General features: G+C 42.4%; 1 protein-coding gene across 1 annotated transcript; it reads right to left on the bottom strand.

Moving 5' to 3' along the window:
* Nucleotides 1–600: 600 nt before the first annotated feature.
* cnpy3 (canopy FGF signaling regulator 3) lies at nucleotides 601–5,046 on the bottom strand. Its single transcript, XM_085350624.1, has 6 exons — nucleotides 4,822–5,046; nucleotides 4,004–4,130; nucleotides 2,655–2,751; nucleotides 1,741–1,863; nucleotides 1,519–1,636; nucleotides 601–1,158 (listed from the first exon to the last, which is right to left on the bottom strand). Exons 1-6 carry the CDS (start codon nucleotides 4,922–4,924, stop codon nucleotides 863–865), a joined length of 864 nt encoding a protein of 287 aa, XP_085206750.1. The 5' UTR covers nucleotides 4,925–5,046; the 3' UTR covers nucleotides 601–862.
* Between the last annotated feature and the right edge of the window lie 9,379 nt (nucleotides 5,047–14,425).

Genomic DNA, 14,425 nt, shown 5'->3' with positions numbered 1-14,425 from the left:
CAAACACGTGGACGCCCTGCGACTCACACAGGTTTATACTCTGTATGTAGTTTGTGTACAGCACTGTAAAGTAGGGCTGTTCGATATAACGATATATATCGGATGACGATATAAAAACATTTATATTTATATTTATTTTAGAAAACGGCGGCTGTTATAACTTATGTCTAAAAATGTATCGTTTCATGCATCGGTTAAAACACTCGACTCCAGCTACATGACGCGCAGCTGGAAACACTTCCCGCAAGTCGAGCTGCCCGAGATTCACAGAATTTACAGAAAATGTTACATTTTTGTGATTTATATCGTTATCGGACGATAGAATTCTTATATCGGGATATGAGATTTTGGTCATATCGCACAGCCCTACTGTAAAATCATTCATACAGAGTGCACCTAGAGACTTTCTTTTGATGTTTTAGTACAGGATAATTCATGATTTGTCAATAAATACTGAGAAATGGTTCTCAGGTATCCTTAAAGTGTTTATGTTTTTGGTCTAAGAATGATGTCGAGCCCAGAAATCACAATTCAAGTCTTTTTCACGTTTGTGGCCTCAAAAGTACAAACATTATGAATACCAATAGAAAAACTGGTCCCAAGCTATGATAACCACATCATCCTTTAAGTTCCAATGGAGACTCTACTAAAAACCGTTAAATGACTGAAGTGGGGGTAAAAAGGAGCGAAATATTGTACGTAACTGATTATACATCTGATTTCTCCCTCCTGAAACCTGAAAAATGACTTCAAAACATGTAACAGCACAGGATTTCAATGACTTGAACCTCAGTTTTAACACTTCCAGAAGCTGCTTTGTCTCAGCAGGTTTCACTCTGGATGACTGATCCACATCCAGGACTCACAGCTCCGTCTTCTGCCCAGACAGAGGCACCTGCGGCTGGATCTCCTCGTCGGACGACACCCCTCCGTCCGTCTTCTCCACCGGAGATTTGCTCTTTTTCTTCTTCTTCACCTTCTTCTCCTTCTTCTTCTTGCTCGCCTTCTCTCCCTCCGAGCTGCCGTCTGCTCCTCCCTCGCCTCCTTCCTCACCTTTGCCCTTGCCCTTCTTCCCTCCCTTCTTCTTTTTCTTCTTCTTCTTCTTGTCTTCTGCAATCGCTGCCTGGTCTCCCTTCTTCCAGTTCTCGTTCAGGCAGGCTGGAGAGAGAAATGGAAGGAGAAGCGTGGCGGGAAAATAAGATTGGGAAAACAGAAAGCAAGGCAAAGAGAAATATACAAATCTGAAAGTCACGACAATTATTTTATTGCACTTATTTTGATTTCAAAATTATTATTATTTTTGTAATTACAATATTTGTTTTGTTATTGAGAATTCTATTGTTTTTATTTTGCTCTTTACTACACTGATGGTGTAAAGGTCTCAAAAACTCAGGTGAATACCAGAGGGAGCCATGTGAGAAGGGAAAGAAAGGGGTGCAAAATTAAACAATCAGGAATCATGAATTACAAAAAACAACAACATGGATGTAACATCAGAGTTGTGTGTACGAGCGTTACCTCTGTCCTGTCCTTTGAGCACGTGTTTCTCGCACAGGTATGTGGTCAGGTCCTCCTCCTGGCTTCCTTTATACCAGTCCTCAATCACGTCCTCGTACTGCTCTATCATCACATCACACTGACCGCACACACACAAATTAAATTTAAAAGATGAAAATTTGACCATGTTTGGAGTTTAATTTTGGTTCCTTTGGGAATGTTTAAATAAATATATAAACACACCTGTTTTTTAAGGTCGGCCACTTCAGCTGACGTCTCGTTCCACAGCTCGTAGGGAATGTCCATCACCACGTTCACTCCTTTATTCACCAACCCATGCAGGGTGGAGAAGGTCTCCGACATGCCCTATGCCCGACGACACATTTAAAACTACAAATATGGACGACTGCATAGAAACCAAACTACGTTAAAAAGAAGCTAAACAATCATCGTCATACACTGATGACGATATGTGCTGTTTTGCTGCTGCAACAGACTGAGCATTAAAATCAAACCACCGACCTGATGATTAGCAGATGGCCTGCTCTACCTGTGAGCCACCGCTACTCCAAAAATGAGGAAAACAGCCCTCTGATTGGACCTCTAAAGATTTTCCCAGTGAGTTTAAGGACTCAGTCACTTATTTGGGGTCTTACTGAATGAAACTTTAATCCAGTTTTATCACTGTATAATTTTATTGTTCTCCAAGTGTCAGCAAAGAGGGTAATCTGCGGTAAGCTCATTGGCTAACTGCCTGGGATCACAACTAGAGTGTGAAGCTTCACAGTCAGCATGTACAGTTTCAAACACCGAGATGAAGACGTCTATGGTCGGAGTTCAACTTCCATTGAATTTATTTTTTGTGAACATTTCCTTTTATTTTCAGCAGTTTTCATAAACAGTAAAGCCGATCGAAAAAGTTTCAGGGTTTTAATGAGAACAGCTCAATATGCAGTCATTACATGTGAAGAAGCAACGGTGACAGCACGACTACATTCAGCTAAAAATCATTTTATGAAACAAACACGCAGCTTCACGTGTTGTAAACTATGAGCTAAAAAACAAGATGCTTGAAAACCAAACCCTAAAAATACTGATTCTTGCAGAAAGTGTCACGCGTCACATCCAGGGTGTTTAAAAATAACCGTTACACTGACCTTGGCAAAACGGTTGCTGCCACTTCTCTCTTTGTGCAGATTGTACTCCAGCAGCCTTTGACACACATTTTCTACAACCTCGATGAATCTCAGGTCTCTGAGGAGAAACACACATTAAACATCCCAGCAGGCGACAGAGTTAAAGCTTTTTTCTCCCTGTACCTTCTGTTTGGATTTGCCCTTTTTTTGTTTTGTCTGTGAACCAAAAACCTGATCACACGTCACAGCTGACTTCATTTTATGGACCGTGTCAAAGTAACATTACAGAGTTTTTTCATTTAAGTTTTCTGCTCCTCGATGCTCTTTGTTTTCATGTCAGCGCGTCTCCACACTAAAGGCATTTCTCAGCTGGTATCCTGGATGCTATGAAAGTACCCTTATACTTAAAGGAGGTCTATGGTTTTATCCTGAGGTGATAACTAAATGATCCACAGTAAAGTGGCCTTTATAGCAACCCCTCAGCTCAGGGTCTGAGCTGAGGGGTTGCTAGAAGAACTAGAAAGAACAACAAGAAAAAAACAGTCCTACATATTTGTTTACTAGCCCGCCTTGCATCCTAAAACATCCTGAGACACCCTCCCTCAGCCTGGTTGTGTTGGAGGTTTCTTCCTGTTAAAAGGGAGTTTTTCCTTCCCACTATCACCAAGTGCTTGCTCAAAGGGGGCCAGCTGATTGTGGGGGTTACAATATAAAGCACCTTGAGGGACCTTTTGTTGTGATTTGGTGCTATAAATTCAATAAAACTGATTCTGTGTCCCCGTCCACGACCTAGAACTGGATAAGTGGTTGTAACAAAATGTGATGGATGGATCACGGTGAACACTAAAATACAGCTGTGATTAAGTCCTGCTGACTGTAGCAGAAACGTTATATTTCATGTCCAGACATGAGACGTATGCTGCCTTTCAACTTACCCTAAATCAAAAAAACAAAAAGGGAAACATCGTGAGTTAAGTGTATCTGACACATGTCAGCTCTGCAGACTGAACATAAACCTGCATGTTCACAACCACATTTAGAATATTGTAACACTTTTTTTTTTTTTAAAAGCAGGTCCTAAAACTGTGATGCTTTCAGATTAAAACTCCCATCGAGCTTTGCTCTCACACACCACCCAGAGCACTTCAGCAGCTTCCCTGTTCTATAATAAGTTTCTGCACAGGAACTGAACCTGACCAAGTTCCTGTCCCTTGTTGCCGTCTGTCTCTGAGGGCTAGAGAAAGATCCAGAATCAGCCAGGCATACTTCTCCCTCCACACAGAGCAGCTTTCACTTCTACTTTGAAACCGGACTCCTATTTTTTTTACGCTCCATTTCCCGGTACCAGGTGCGCACACACTCAAACTTACGACTTGACATATTTGATCGGCGACGCCCCCTTGCTGTCTATGAAGCGGTATTTCGTATCGATGACTTCTTTTGTCTTCCCCGTCTCTTCGAACGCCGACTTCATCTCGATGCTGACAAACTTGCAGACTGGAAAGGGAAACAGAGACAATGAGAAGAAGCCCTTTAAACCTCAACAATGTCTCAACAAAGCAGTTAAACTCATCGGGTCACTGATGTCATCGAGATTCTCTGTTTCATTTAAAGTGTGCTTTTCCCCACAGATGGACTCCACCTGCACTGTCATGGACTGCAGGTGGAGGCGGTAGTCCTTCCTTTGCATTTCAGAGTAGGTTCCCAACTCCACCTGCAGTCCAGCATTGTGGAGTTGGGAGTCCACCCCTCGGACAAGAGGCAAAGCTGACCTGGCAGAGGACAGGTGGTACAGCAGCTATGAGAGGGGATGGGTTAGTATCAGGATTTTCAAAATAAAATACCTACAATGAGCACCTTTAATTTAAAAGCAAGGCTACAGGGTAGTGTTTGTATTGATGCTAAGAAATGGCCAATGGAGTAATTTCAAGAGCAAAAACCTAAAAGCAAAGCTTACAAATGTGAAATGTTAGCTAAGCCCAACAGCACTCCTGTTTTAATGTTTCACATAATCCTGTTTCAGTGCGACTTCCTCCACAAACAGTGTGAACCCACACAGAGTGGAAATTATACTTAGCACATATACTACGTGTATTATATATACAAATACTGCAGTATGACTTCTCTATTTGCTGTAGGACTCTTAGAGGTCCTCGGAGCCCGTTTTGAGCACCACAAGCCGCCTTACCTTCACATTTGTTGGGCAGATGAACCCAGTCATCGTCCCCATCCTTCGCTGCTCCGACCGAGGAAATTAGGAGAAAAAACGACAAATATGCCACTAAAATCATCCCGTCTGCTCTCTCCGAGTCTTTATCTTGTCATAAAACTTATTTGACTTTCAAACAACTCCGCAGAGCACCGTTATTTCCCCTGTTTTCACGCCTTCCTCTGTATCATCACTCCTGCTGCTTCACTTGCGACCGATCACTTCCGCTAAGGGCGTTACACAACCGGATCTCCGGACCAATCAGAGAAGAAGCAGTGGCAGGAGCTCGACCAATGAGAGGCAGAGGAGGGTCGAAGAGCTGCTGGAAGACAAGAGGTATCACTCAGCGCTACTCCTGCGCAAAACTGCAAATTTTGGTATCATCCAATGTTTTCTACAGTCATTAGATTTATATTTCAAATAGGACAAAATGCAGATTTTACAGCAGCAACATTATTGTATCTCTACAGTTTAAACATTTAATAAGCTTTCTGCCTGCACAGAGTGGATAGTCAAACAAACTGAATCATCATAAACATTATTATAATACATTATTTTATATTTATTACTTAATTTTTTTCATTTTAATTATTTTATTATTATAACACAAGGAACAAACAATAAGGGAAGGATTCTGGATCAGCACCATGATGCAAACTTGTAGCCATAATGCATACAGTATTCTGGAGAAGATATAAAATGTCACTGTATGTGTGTGTGTGTGCGTGTATGTGTTTTATGTATATTGATATTTTTTAAAATCATTACTCATGATATAACATTGTCCAGACATGCCCTGTAAGGACATAAAGAGGAAATGGTGACAAAAGGAGCTGCTAAAGGCAGTGGATCCCCCACCAGCTGAATTAAAAAGAGCACAGGTAACAATAACACATGTACCAGTTGTTGCATTGCAGAGGTATTCAAGTATAAAAACAATAATAAACACACCTGCAATGTTTTGGTTCTATAACATTTTTCTATTATTACTTTATTATGGATTGGGTGCGAGAGTTTTTAAGAGTGGATAATTAAATAATAGATCAATGCAATAGTAAATTGTGCCTTCATCTCAGATGGACAGCAAGTGGAGAGTGATAGATGAGATAAGGAGATGGAAGGAGGAAGAGAGGCAAAGAGTGATTCGTATTCACAGCCTAGTTTATTTCTCACAGTTTTGTTGCCTTATGGTTCCAAGTGTTGTCACCTTTTCATCTTTGCATTTCATTATTATCTCATAACACCTGTTTAATCAGCTCCCATCTCTCCTATGGACATTTTACAGTCTACAGTCTCAGGTCAACACAGCCTTGCCTTTTAGCACTGTGAGCAGCAGGAGCAGCAGCAACACCTCAACAGTAACATTGTACCCATCAGGTAAAACACAGGCTATGTTTGCTTTGCATGGTCCCCACCTGATGACAGTGATAAAGTATGATGCATTTCCATATTAGATTCTTAAAGAATGTGGGTTGTAGTTCTTCAGCCTGGTTCCATGTGCCCCTTTTTAACTTTGAACACCACCCACGTAGATAAGAAGGCTCTCCAGAGAGTCATAAAGATCACAGAGAGGATTATAAAGACTAATCTTCTATCACTGGACTCAATATCCACATAATACTGCAAGAAAAGCGCACAACACATCATCAGATGTTGTGCATATATACACACAGATATATACTGTATATGTTTATCTGACTGTGACTCTAAGCTCTGCACAAGATGTACACTTACCTGGTGTACATCTTAGGTAAGGTACCAAAAATATCTTTAGTTCAAAAACAATTTTTTTCCAAAAAAAGTGGCCTATAGTTTGTTGTTACTTTGTTTGTTGTCCTGTAGCTCATAACTCAATCATAACCTTTAAAATGCTTAAAAATTATTTTAAAACAAGTGATATGAGGGAGGTTTGATCCACAGTTGGCCTTCTGTCACTCACTGACATCTGTATACCTATACTTTTACTCTTTTTACTTAATTGATTAATTAATGACTCTTTTTGAAACATAATGTCACATTAACAATCTGTGACTGTATCAGGATTTCTTTTTCACGCCTACACTCTGTGGTTGTGGTGAACTAGAGTGAGCAGTCCTGGCAACGAGTGGCACCTCCGATCTACAGACAGTCTTTGGACTCAGTGCTCTGAGGTGCAGTTTTTAGTTTCATCCAACAGAGGGAGACCTGCACCAACCTAAAGTTCTGCCAGGCTTCACCTGTTATGCAACGCTGAACAGATGATTGACATCTATCCCTCTCTCCGTTCTTTCTTCCTTGTGAGACTAACAGAGCGGCTCATTGCCTCACATCTGTATTGATACTGAGCTGCCTGTGTTATGTCCTTTGACCTCTGATCTCCATTTCCATGTAAATAATGGATTGCATGCAGTTATGGGAACTATCAGATGTGCTCTTGGCTTATCATCCACCTGTGCCTGTGGATGTGATGCTCGTGGTGCACATGTGCAGACATTTGAGTGGCTCGCGGTCACTGGACATTTAGCGATTTAGCCAATAGCTTCATGCCAGCCACACGCAACTTAATGTGTGTACTTGTGTGTCAGACCAGATGCTCGTAGGGAGCTAGAGAATAATTAAATTGAGTTGTTAAAAAAGAGCATTTTTCTTCTGCGTATCGATTTCAATGTTGAGGTCGGCCTGGAAACAGTCATAATATCCATCCATCAGTTGTAGTTTTTGTTCATTTGGCCGAATTGGCCAACACAGCAAGCACGAAGAGGTATTTAGGAAAATGCTTGTTGAGTCTGGGAAGTCTACATGACTGTGAATGTGTCCCAGATGTATTTTGTTTGTATTAAAGTACTCTGTTTTGAATGTTTTGCACAATTTGCCCTGACAAATGTGTGTCCACATGAAGTAAAAGTAACAATAAGAACATTAAAGGATAAAATTGAACTGAAATGAGCAAATGTGGTGTAAACACTAACCGGAACGATTTTCTGAAAACAAAAAAACTGAAATTAAAAATCACAAAAATCTCAAAATTGCAAGAATTTGTTTGGTAAACAGGGTTCAGACTCCTGTTTGTGATGGGCAGCCAATCAGAAGAGAGCTAAAAAGAGGAAAACAGCTTGTTTCGGACAGAGACTGAAGAGAGAGGCTGAACAAAGGCCCAGTGAAAGACAAATAGGAGCTATTTTGAATGGTTAATTATGCAAAGCCACAGTCCTTGGATAAAAATCCAAAGCTGTTAATGAACAGAATAGCTCTACTTCAAACTCTAATTGCTGCTAATTAAAAAGAGTTTTGTTGGGAGCAAAAGCTTGATGCAGATCTTGTTCTGCTCTGTTGTGTTGAAGAGAAAGCTGAGCCTCAAGGAAAAGCTGTTAGCTTACCTCAACTACAAATAATAATGGATTGGATTTATATAGCGCTTTACAATGCCACTATTCATCCACACACTGGTGGAGGCAAGCTATGGTTGTAGCCACAGCTGCCCTGGGGCAGACTGACAAAAGCGAGGCTGCCATATCGCGCCATCGGCCCCTCTGGCCAACACCAGTAGGGTAAAGCGTCTTGCCCAAGGACACAACAACCAGGACAGAGAGCCCGGGGATTGAGCCGGTGACCTTCCGGTTACAGATACGCTTCCCAACCCCCTGAGCCACGGTCGCCCCCGCCAACTCAATGGCTACAGGCTGTGGGTACTGAAGAAAAGAACAAAATTCCCTCTGAAGTTTGTCTAGGGTCTTCTATAGAGATTGGGTGAGGAGTTTGGTCATTTTAGAGGGGCTGATGGCAGAAGCACTACATCTCCACAGTGAAAGGAGCAAGATAAGGCGGTTCAGGCATCTGATTAAGATGCTTCCCAGACTTCTCTTACTGGGGTAGGGGTTTCAAGTAACTGGGCACAGACTCCAGGGTTGAAGCCAGGACATGCTGAAGAGGTTATGTCTCTCAGGTGAAGTGAAAAAAAATCGACAGTGTGCCTTATGTATGAATTCAGGTTGTGCTTACTGACCTCGAAACGATTTTATGTGGTACACGGCGCTCACTGCTGCTTTACCAGGTGTAACAATTAAGTTTAACATCCAGGCATCCATGAAAACAGAATTTATTAAATTCAACGGAGTTAGAAGTTATCAGGAAGTTAGCTCGCTCGCTTCCACCTAAACAGGATATACCATGTTCTGACTGAGAGATTTCTGAAAAAATTAAAACGTACAGCTCTGCTACCACTTCCAACATAAATGAAGACAGAAAACTAAACAGCAGTGACGTTTGTAGAGTTACTGAAGTTAGCTGGTATATAATTATGTGCTACATGTTAGCTAGCGACTCAGCTACGTTAGCATAATATAAACACAGTGAAGCTGAAGGATGAACGCTAACTTTTTTCCACTCGACAAAAATTAGCAGAAGGGGTTCCTAATGGTTAGGGACAAATGCCATTGCATGGCAGAATGCTGTAAACGGACCAAACTTCAGTCAGGAGAACAACTGAGATAATCCATCCGCAATAAGAGGTCAGTCATTATTATACTGCAACAACATGGGAAAGAGCAGCTGCGAGAGAATTCAGCACTAATGAATCAATGGTAGGGAAGTGGAGGAAGCGCTGTTTTTGGCTTCCCTCATATTCCAAAAGTGCTTCGTCTCTTTGCTATTACTGTCGCCCGGCATAATTTGCAGATGATATTGCTTGCAGCCGCTGCCATGCTTTCGACCAAAACAGGCGCAGCTTGATGACACCATCAACATACACTATCGCGGTAGAGCGGTATAGTCTACCGTTGGCAAAATTCATATTATTTCTACCGTATACCATTTATACTGCCCACCCCCTATTTGGAATTGAAATTTTCAAGATTTCCACCAAACAAAGAACAAACAACAGGCCAAAAATAAAACCAATTACTTTCAGTAGACAGCAGAAAAATTACTGTAGCCATACAAAAGGAACACTTGAGCATTTAGCTGGTGTGAAGTGTTGACAGGAAGAAGTTAGACGCAGATGTTATGGCGCTCTACCGTTTAAGCTGCTGGATGAGGAGAGATGATTGGATTGATGGATGGATGGATACTGGATTTGCACTGCACTCCAAATGATAATTATAAATGTTTCTTAAAGGATAATTTATGATTTTTTTTGTTTTTGTAACCCCCAGAGGACCTCGGTACGTTCCCTGAGGAACTCCTGTACTTCAAGTTCATAAACTTTCTAAACTCCCCAGATCCCTTGCAGGACTTTAACAGAATTTATCTGTAGAGGTGTATCTATGTGTGTGCATATGTTGTCTGTCTGTATGCCTGAATGTTTCTGACTGCATATCTGAAAGTGTGTGTGTTCTGTATCACTAAAATATTATTCCCAGTACGTTGTTAGTTATTATGTGTTTTAGCGCCCTCTGTGGTCGTTTCAAGTAATGCACCGTAGAAATGGTTTGTTTTGAAACAACTTTATTGAACAGGAAGTCAGCTCAAGGAAAGCAAGCGAGCGAAAGAAAGAGAGACATATCGGCACACGGCTTATGGTGTCCTGTCGGAAATTTACTGTCTACATCTTTGGTTTATGGTTGTATCGCCGGTATGTATTTAAAGTTAAATTACAACTTGTTTTGTACATTATGTTGCCCGCTAGCGCAGTATTTGACCGTAAAGCTAGTCTCGGTGCTAAGCTAGCTATCCGCGATGTCGGAGGTCGTCTGAGATAGCCTCAGTAGTTGTTTAAAAGTTTATATAATTAGACGTATGCTGTGTATTAGTATTGCGGTGTATAAATGTATGTTATGCTACGCTTATGTATGTCTTGACTGTATTTTTTGTCTTGTTTCTAGTTTTACCCTTTTGAATGTCAGTAAACCTGTTGACAACGCCCATCGGTCTTCAGAGTGGTGATATGAGAAAGGTGTTCACGCCCTTGCATCAGACATGCACCCGTAACGGCACAGTAAAACGGCGGCATCCGCACGAATAAAGATAACGCAGTCATCGCACACTAGAGTGAAGCTGACCACTACTACGCCTGGGAGCAACACGGCATACAGCAGTGAGCCAGCAGTCGTCTAATCAACTCCAACATGTCCAGCAAGGCGTCATCCCTCAAGACCCGGTCCGAAGCTTCGTGTGCCTCCTCTACAGGTTCTGCAGCAGCCAAAGCCAGAGCAAAAGCTGAGGCAGCCAAGGCACGTCTCAGCTTCGCAGCTAAAGAAATGGATTTGAAGGTAGAAAAAGCACAAATAGAAGTAGCAAAAGCTAAAGTCGAGGCATCCATCGAATATTTACAGCATGAAAAAGATATAGCTTCAGCCATTGCTGAAGCAGAGTCATTAGAAGCAGCTGCTGCCACACAGACAGAAACGCGCAGCAACATCTGTCCCTCAGTAACAGCAGAACGAACTAAACAGTATGTCATTGGCCAATCTACATTTGTGAGAAAAGAAAATGATGCTGATCTTCAACAATCACAAAATGAAAATGTAACACAAAGTAAACCAGAGCTCACCTGTGATCAGCCACCAAGCCCTAAAAAAGAAAATGACCCACAAAAAATTCCAATTGGTCTAACAGATGATCCTGACTGTTGCCAAAAAACTCCAGTCATTTCCCCTTCTCCCCATGCTAATAAAAATTACAGTACCAATTGGTCAAATCAGATGTCAGCATCTAGCTTCCATAATGCTAGGCCTTTATACAAAGAGCCTAGAGAATCAAATGTGAGTGACTTCATCAGATACTTTGCTCGTCGTGAAATAGTGGCAACAGGGCTGCTCCAGTTTAATGACAAGCCCCAAAACTTCAGAGCTTGGAAACGCTCATTTGAAAATGCTATAAGCGGGTTAGATCTAACGGCAAGTGAAGAAATGGACTTGATGTTAAAATGGCTTGGCAAGGAATCGGCTGAACATGCAGAACAACTCAGAGCCATACACATCAACAACCCAGTCAATGGCCTCAACATGATATGGGACAGACTTGAACAATGTTATGGCTCAGCTGAAGTGATCGAGGATGCACTGTTTAAAAGAATTGATGCATTCCCAAAAATCTCATCCAAAGACTTTGCAAAACTGAGAAAATTTAGTGACCTGCTCATGGAAGTGCAGTGCGCTAAAGCTGAAGGAGACCTCCCTGGTCTCGCGTTCCTAGATACAGCAAGAGGAGTAAATCCAATCATCCAAAAACTTCCCTTCTACCTGCAAGAAAGGTGGATTACGGTAGGAGCCAACTACAAACGCACAAAATGTGTCTCCTTCCCACCATTTAGTGTTCTAGTAGACTTTGTTGCACAAGAAGCTGATGCTAGAAACGACCCCAGCTTTAACCTCACACCATCACCTGATGCACCCAGACCAGACAAACTATCTTGGAGGGCAAACAGACAAAAAGAGATTTCTGTGCACAAAACTGATGTCATCTCTCGCACTAGTTCAGACACACAGAGGTTCCCAAACAAAACTGTACATGGTGAAAAGATTTGTCCAATTCACAAGAAAGCCCATCCTCTCGCAGTGTGCAGAGCATTTCGCATGAAAACACTGTTAGATAGGAAAATGTTCTTAAAAGAAAATGACTTTTGCTTCAGGTGCTGTGCTTCATCTTCACACATAGCAAAGAACTGTAAAGCCAAGGTACAGTGTTCCGAGTGCAACGATGAGAAGCACTGCACGGCTCTCCACCCAGGACCAGCTCCCTGGCTAAAAGAAACCGAACCAGCAGCAGAGCATGGCGGGGAGCCTGACACCACTGAATCAGAGGAGATCACTTCTAAATGCACTCAGGTTTGTGGTGTGAATGAAGCAGGCACTTCATGTTCTAAAATCTGTCTCGTGAATGTCTACCCAGCAGGCCACCCACATCAAGCAGTAAGGCTTTATGCCATCCATGATGAACAAAGTAACAGATCACTAGTACGTCCGGAGTTCTTCGAGTTGTTTAATGACTGCGGCCCTAGTTCCCCTTACTCGCTTAAGACATGTGCAGGTACCAAAGAGACAATGGGTAGAAGAGCTACAGGTTATGTAGTGGCAGCTTTAGATGGTTCAGTCCACATCTCACTGCCTAGCCTAATTGAGTGCAAAAATATCCCAAATGACAGAGACGAGATCCCCACACCCAGTGCAGCTAGACACCACAGCCATCTAAAGTCAGTGGCTCACCTCATTCCTGCCTTGGACTCTAACGCCCCCATACTAATGCTTCTTGGACGGGATGTCATTAGAGCTCACAAAGTCCGCAAACAGATAAGTGGCCCTAACAACGCACCCTATGCTCAAAAATTGGACCTAGGATGGGTCATAGTAGGAAACGTGTGTTTAGGTGACGTCCACAGAACTCCTGCAGTAAGGACTCTGTTCACAAATGCAACTGAAATGGGACGTCCCACAGCATTCGAGCCATGTCCTAATGTTTTCAACATAAAAGAGAAACATTGTGGGATACAAGTTCCACTCAACTTCAGCCCCCAGCTGGCAGACAGTGCTTGTGAACCTGATCATTTAGGATGTAATGTGTTCAAACAAACCAGAAATGACAACTACATCTCACCTTCCATCCAGGACAATGCCTTCTTAAAAATAATGGAGGAGGGACTAACAAAAGACACAGATAACAGTTGGACAGCTCCTTTACCATTTAAAAATCCACGCCGAAAGCTCCCTAACAACAGACCACAGGCCCTGAATCGCCTAATGTCTCTTCTTCGCACCTTTGAAAAGAAGAAAGAGATGAAGGAACATTTCATCACCTTCATGGACAAAATATTCCAAAACAAACATGCAGAGATCGCCCCTACACTAAAAGAGGATGAGGAATGTTGGTATCTGCCATTATTCGGTGTCTACCATCCCTGTAAACCCACGCAGATCAGGGTCGTCTTCGACAGCAGCGCCAAGTATGAAGGCGTATCCCTGAATGACGTTCTGTTAACAGGACCAGATTTTAATAACTCATTGCTTGGGGTCCTAATACGCTTCAGAAAAGAAGCCGTTGCCTTCACAGCAGACATCGAACAGATGTTTTACTGTTTCAACGTGCGAGAGCAAGACAGGAACTACTTACGCTTCTTGTGGTTCCGTGACAACGACATTTCCAAAGAAGTTGTGGAGTACAGAATGACGGTCCACGTCTTTGGGAACAGCCCATCGCCAGCAGTAGCCATATATGGCCTGCACCAGTCTGTCCAACGCGTCGAACCGGACTGCGATGCAGATGTGAAGCAGTTTGTCATGCGTGACTTCTACGTTGATGACGGACTCAAATCTCTACCTACTGTTGAAAAAGCCATATCTCTACTCCAAAGAACCCGAGACGCACTTGCAAACTCAAACTTAAGACTGCATAAAATAGCAGCAAACAGGAAGGAAGTACTAGAGGCATTCCCGACTCAAGATCATGCCAAAAATCTAAAAAACCTGGACTTCGAAAGTGATTCGGTGCCCATGCAGCGTAGCCTAGGTCTCCTCTGGGACCTAAGTAAAGACCGCTTCACCTTTGAAGTATCTGATGAGTCAAAACCCTTTACCAGACGAGGTGTTCTATCAACAATAAACAGTCTCTATGATCCGCTGGGTTTTGTAGCACCAGTCACCATACAGGGGAAGTCTATTCTACGCGAACTTAC

The sequence above is a fragment of the Diplotaxodon limnothrissa genome, linkage group LG3, assembly GCF_057381915.1.
Source record: "Diplotaxodon limnothrissa isolate DT_005_m linkage group LG3, D_limnothrissa_male_GT1.1, whole genome shotgun sequence".
Taxonomy (NCBI): domain Eukaryota; kingdom Metazoa; phylum Chordata; class Actinopteri; order Cichliformes; family Cichlidae; genus Diplotaxodon; species Diplotaxodon limnothrissa.
This window is presented reverse-complemented; position numbering and strand designations above follow the sequence as displayed.

What these genes read in the sequence shown, in the direction of transcription:
- cnpy3 (XM_085350624.1), bottom strand. Translation starts at nt 4,924, where the DNA reads ATGATTTTAGTGGCATATTTGTCGTTTTTTCTCCTAATTTCCTCGGTC. An exon ending in TCTGCCCAACAAATGTGAAG is followed by an intron (nt 4,131 to 4,821) that starts GTAAGGCGGCTT and finishes TTCCCTTTCCAG; the next exon opens with TCTGCAAGTTTGTCAGCATC. An exon ending in CCGATCAAATATGTCAAGTC is followed by an intron (nt 2,752 to 4,003) that starts GTAAGTTTGAGT and finishes GTTTCTCCTCAG; the next exon opens with AGACCTGAGATTCATCGAGG.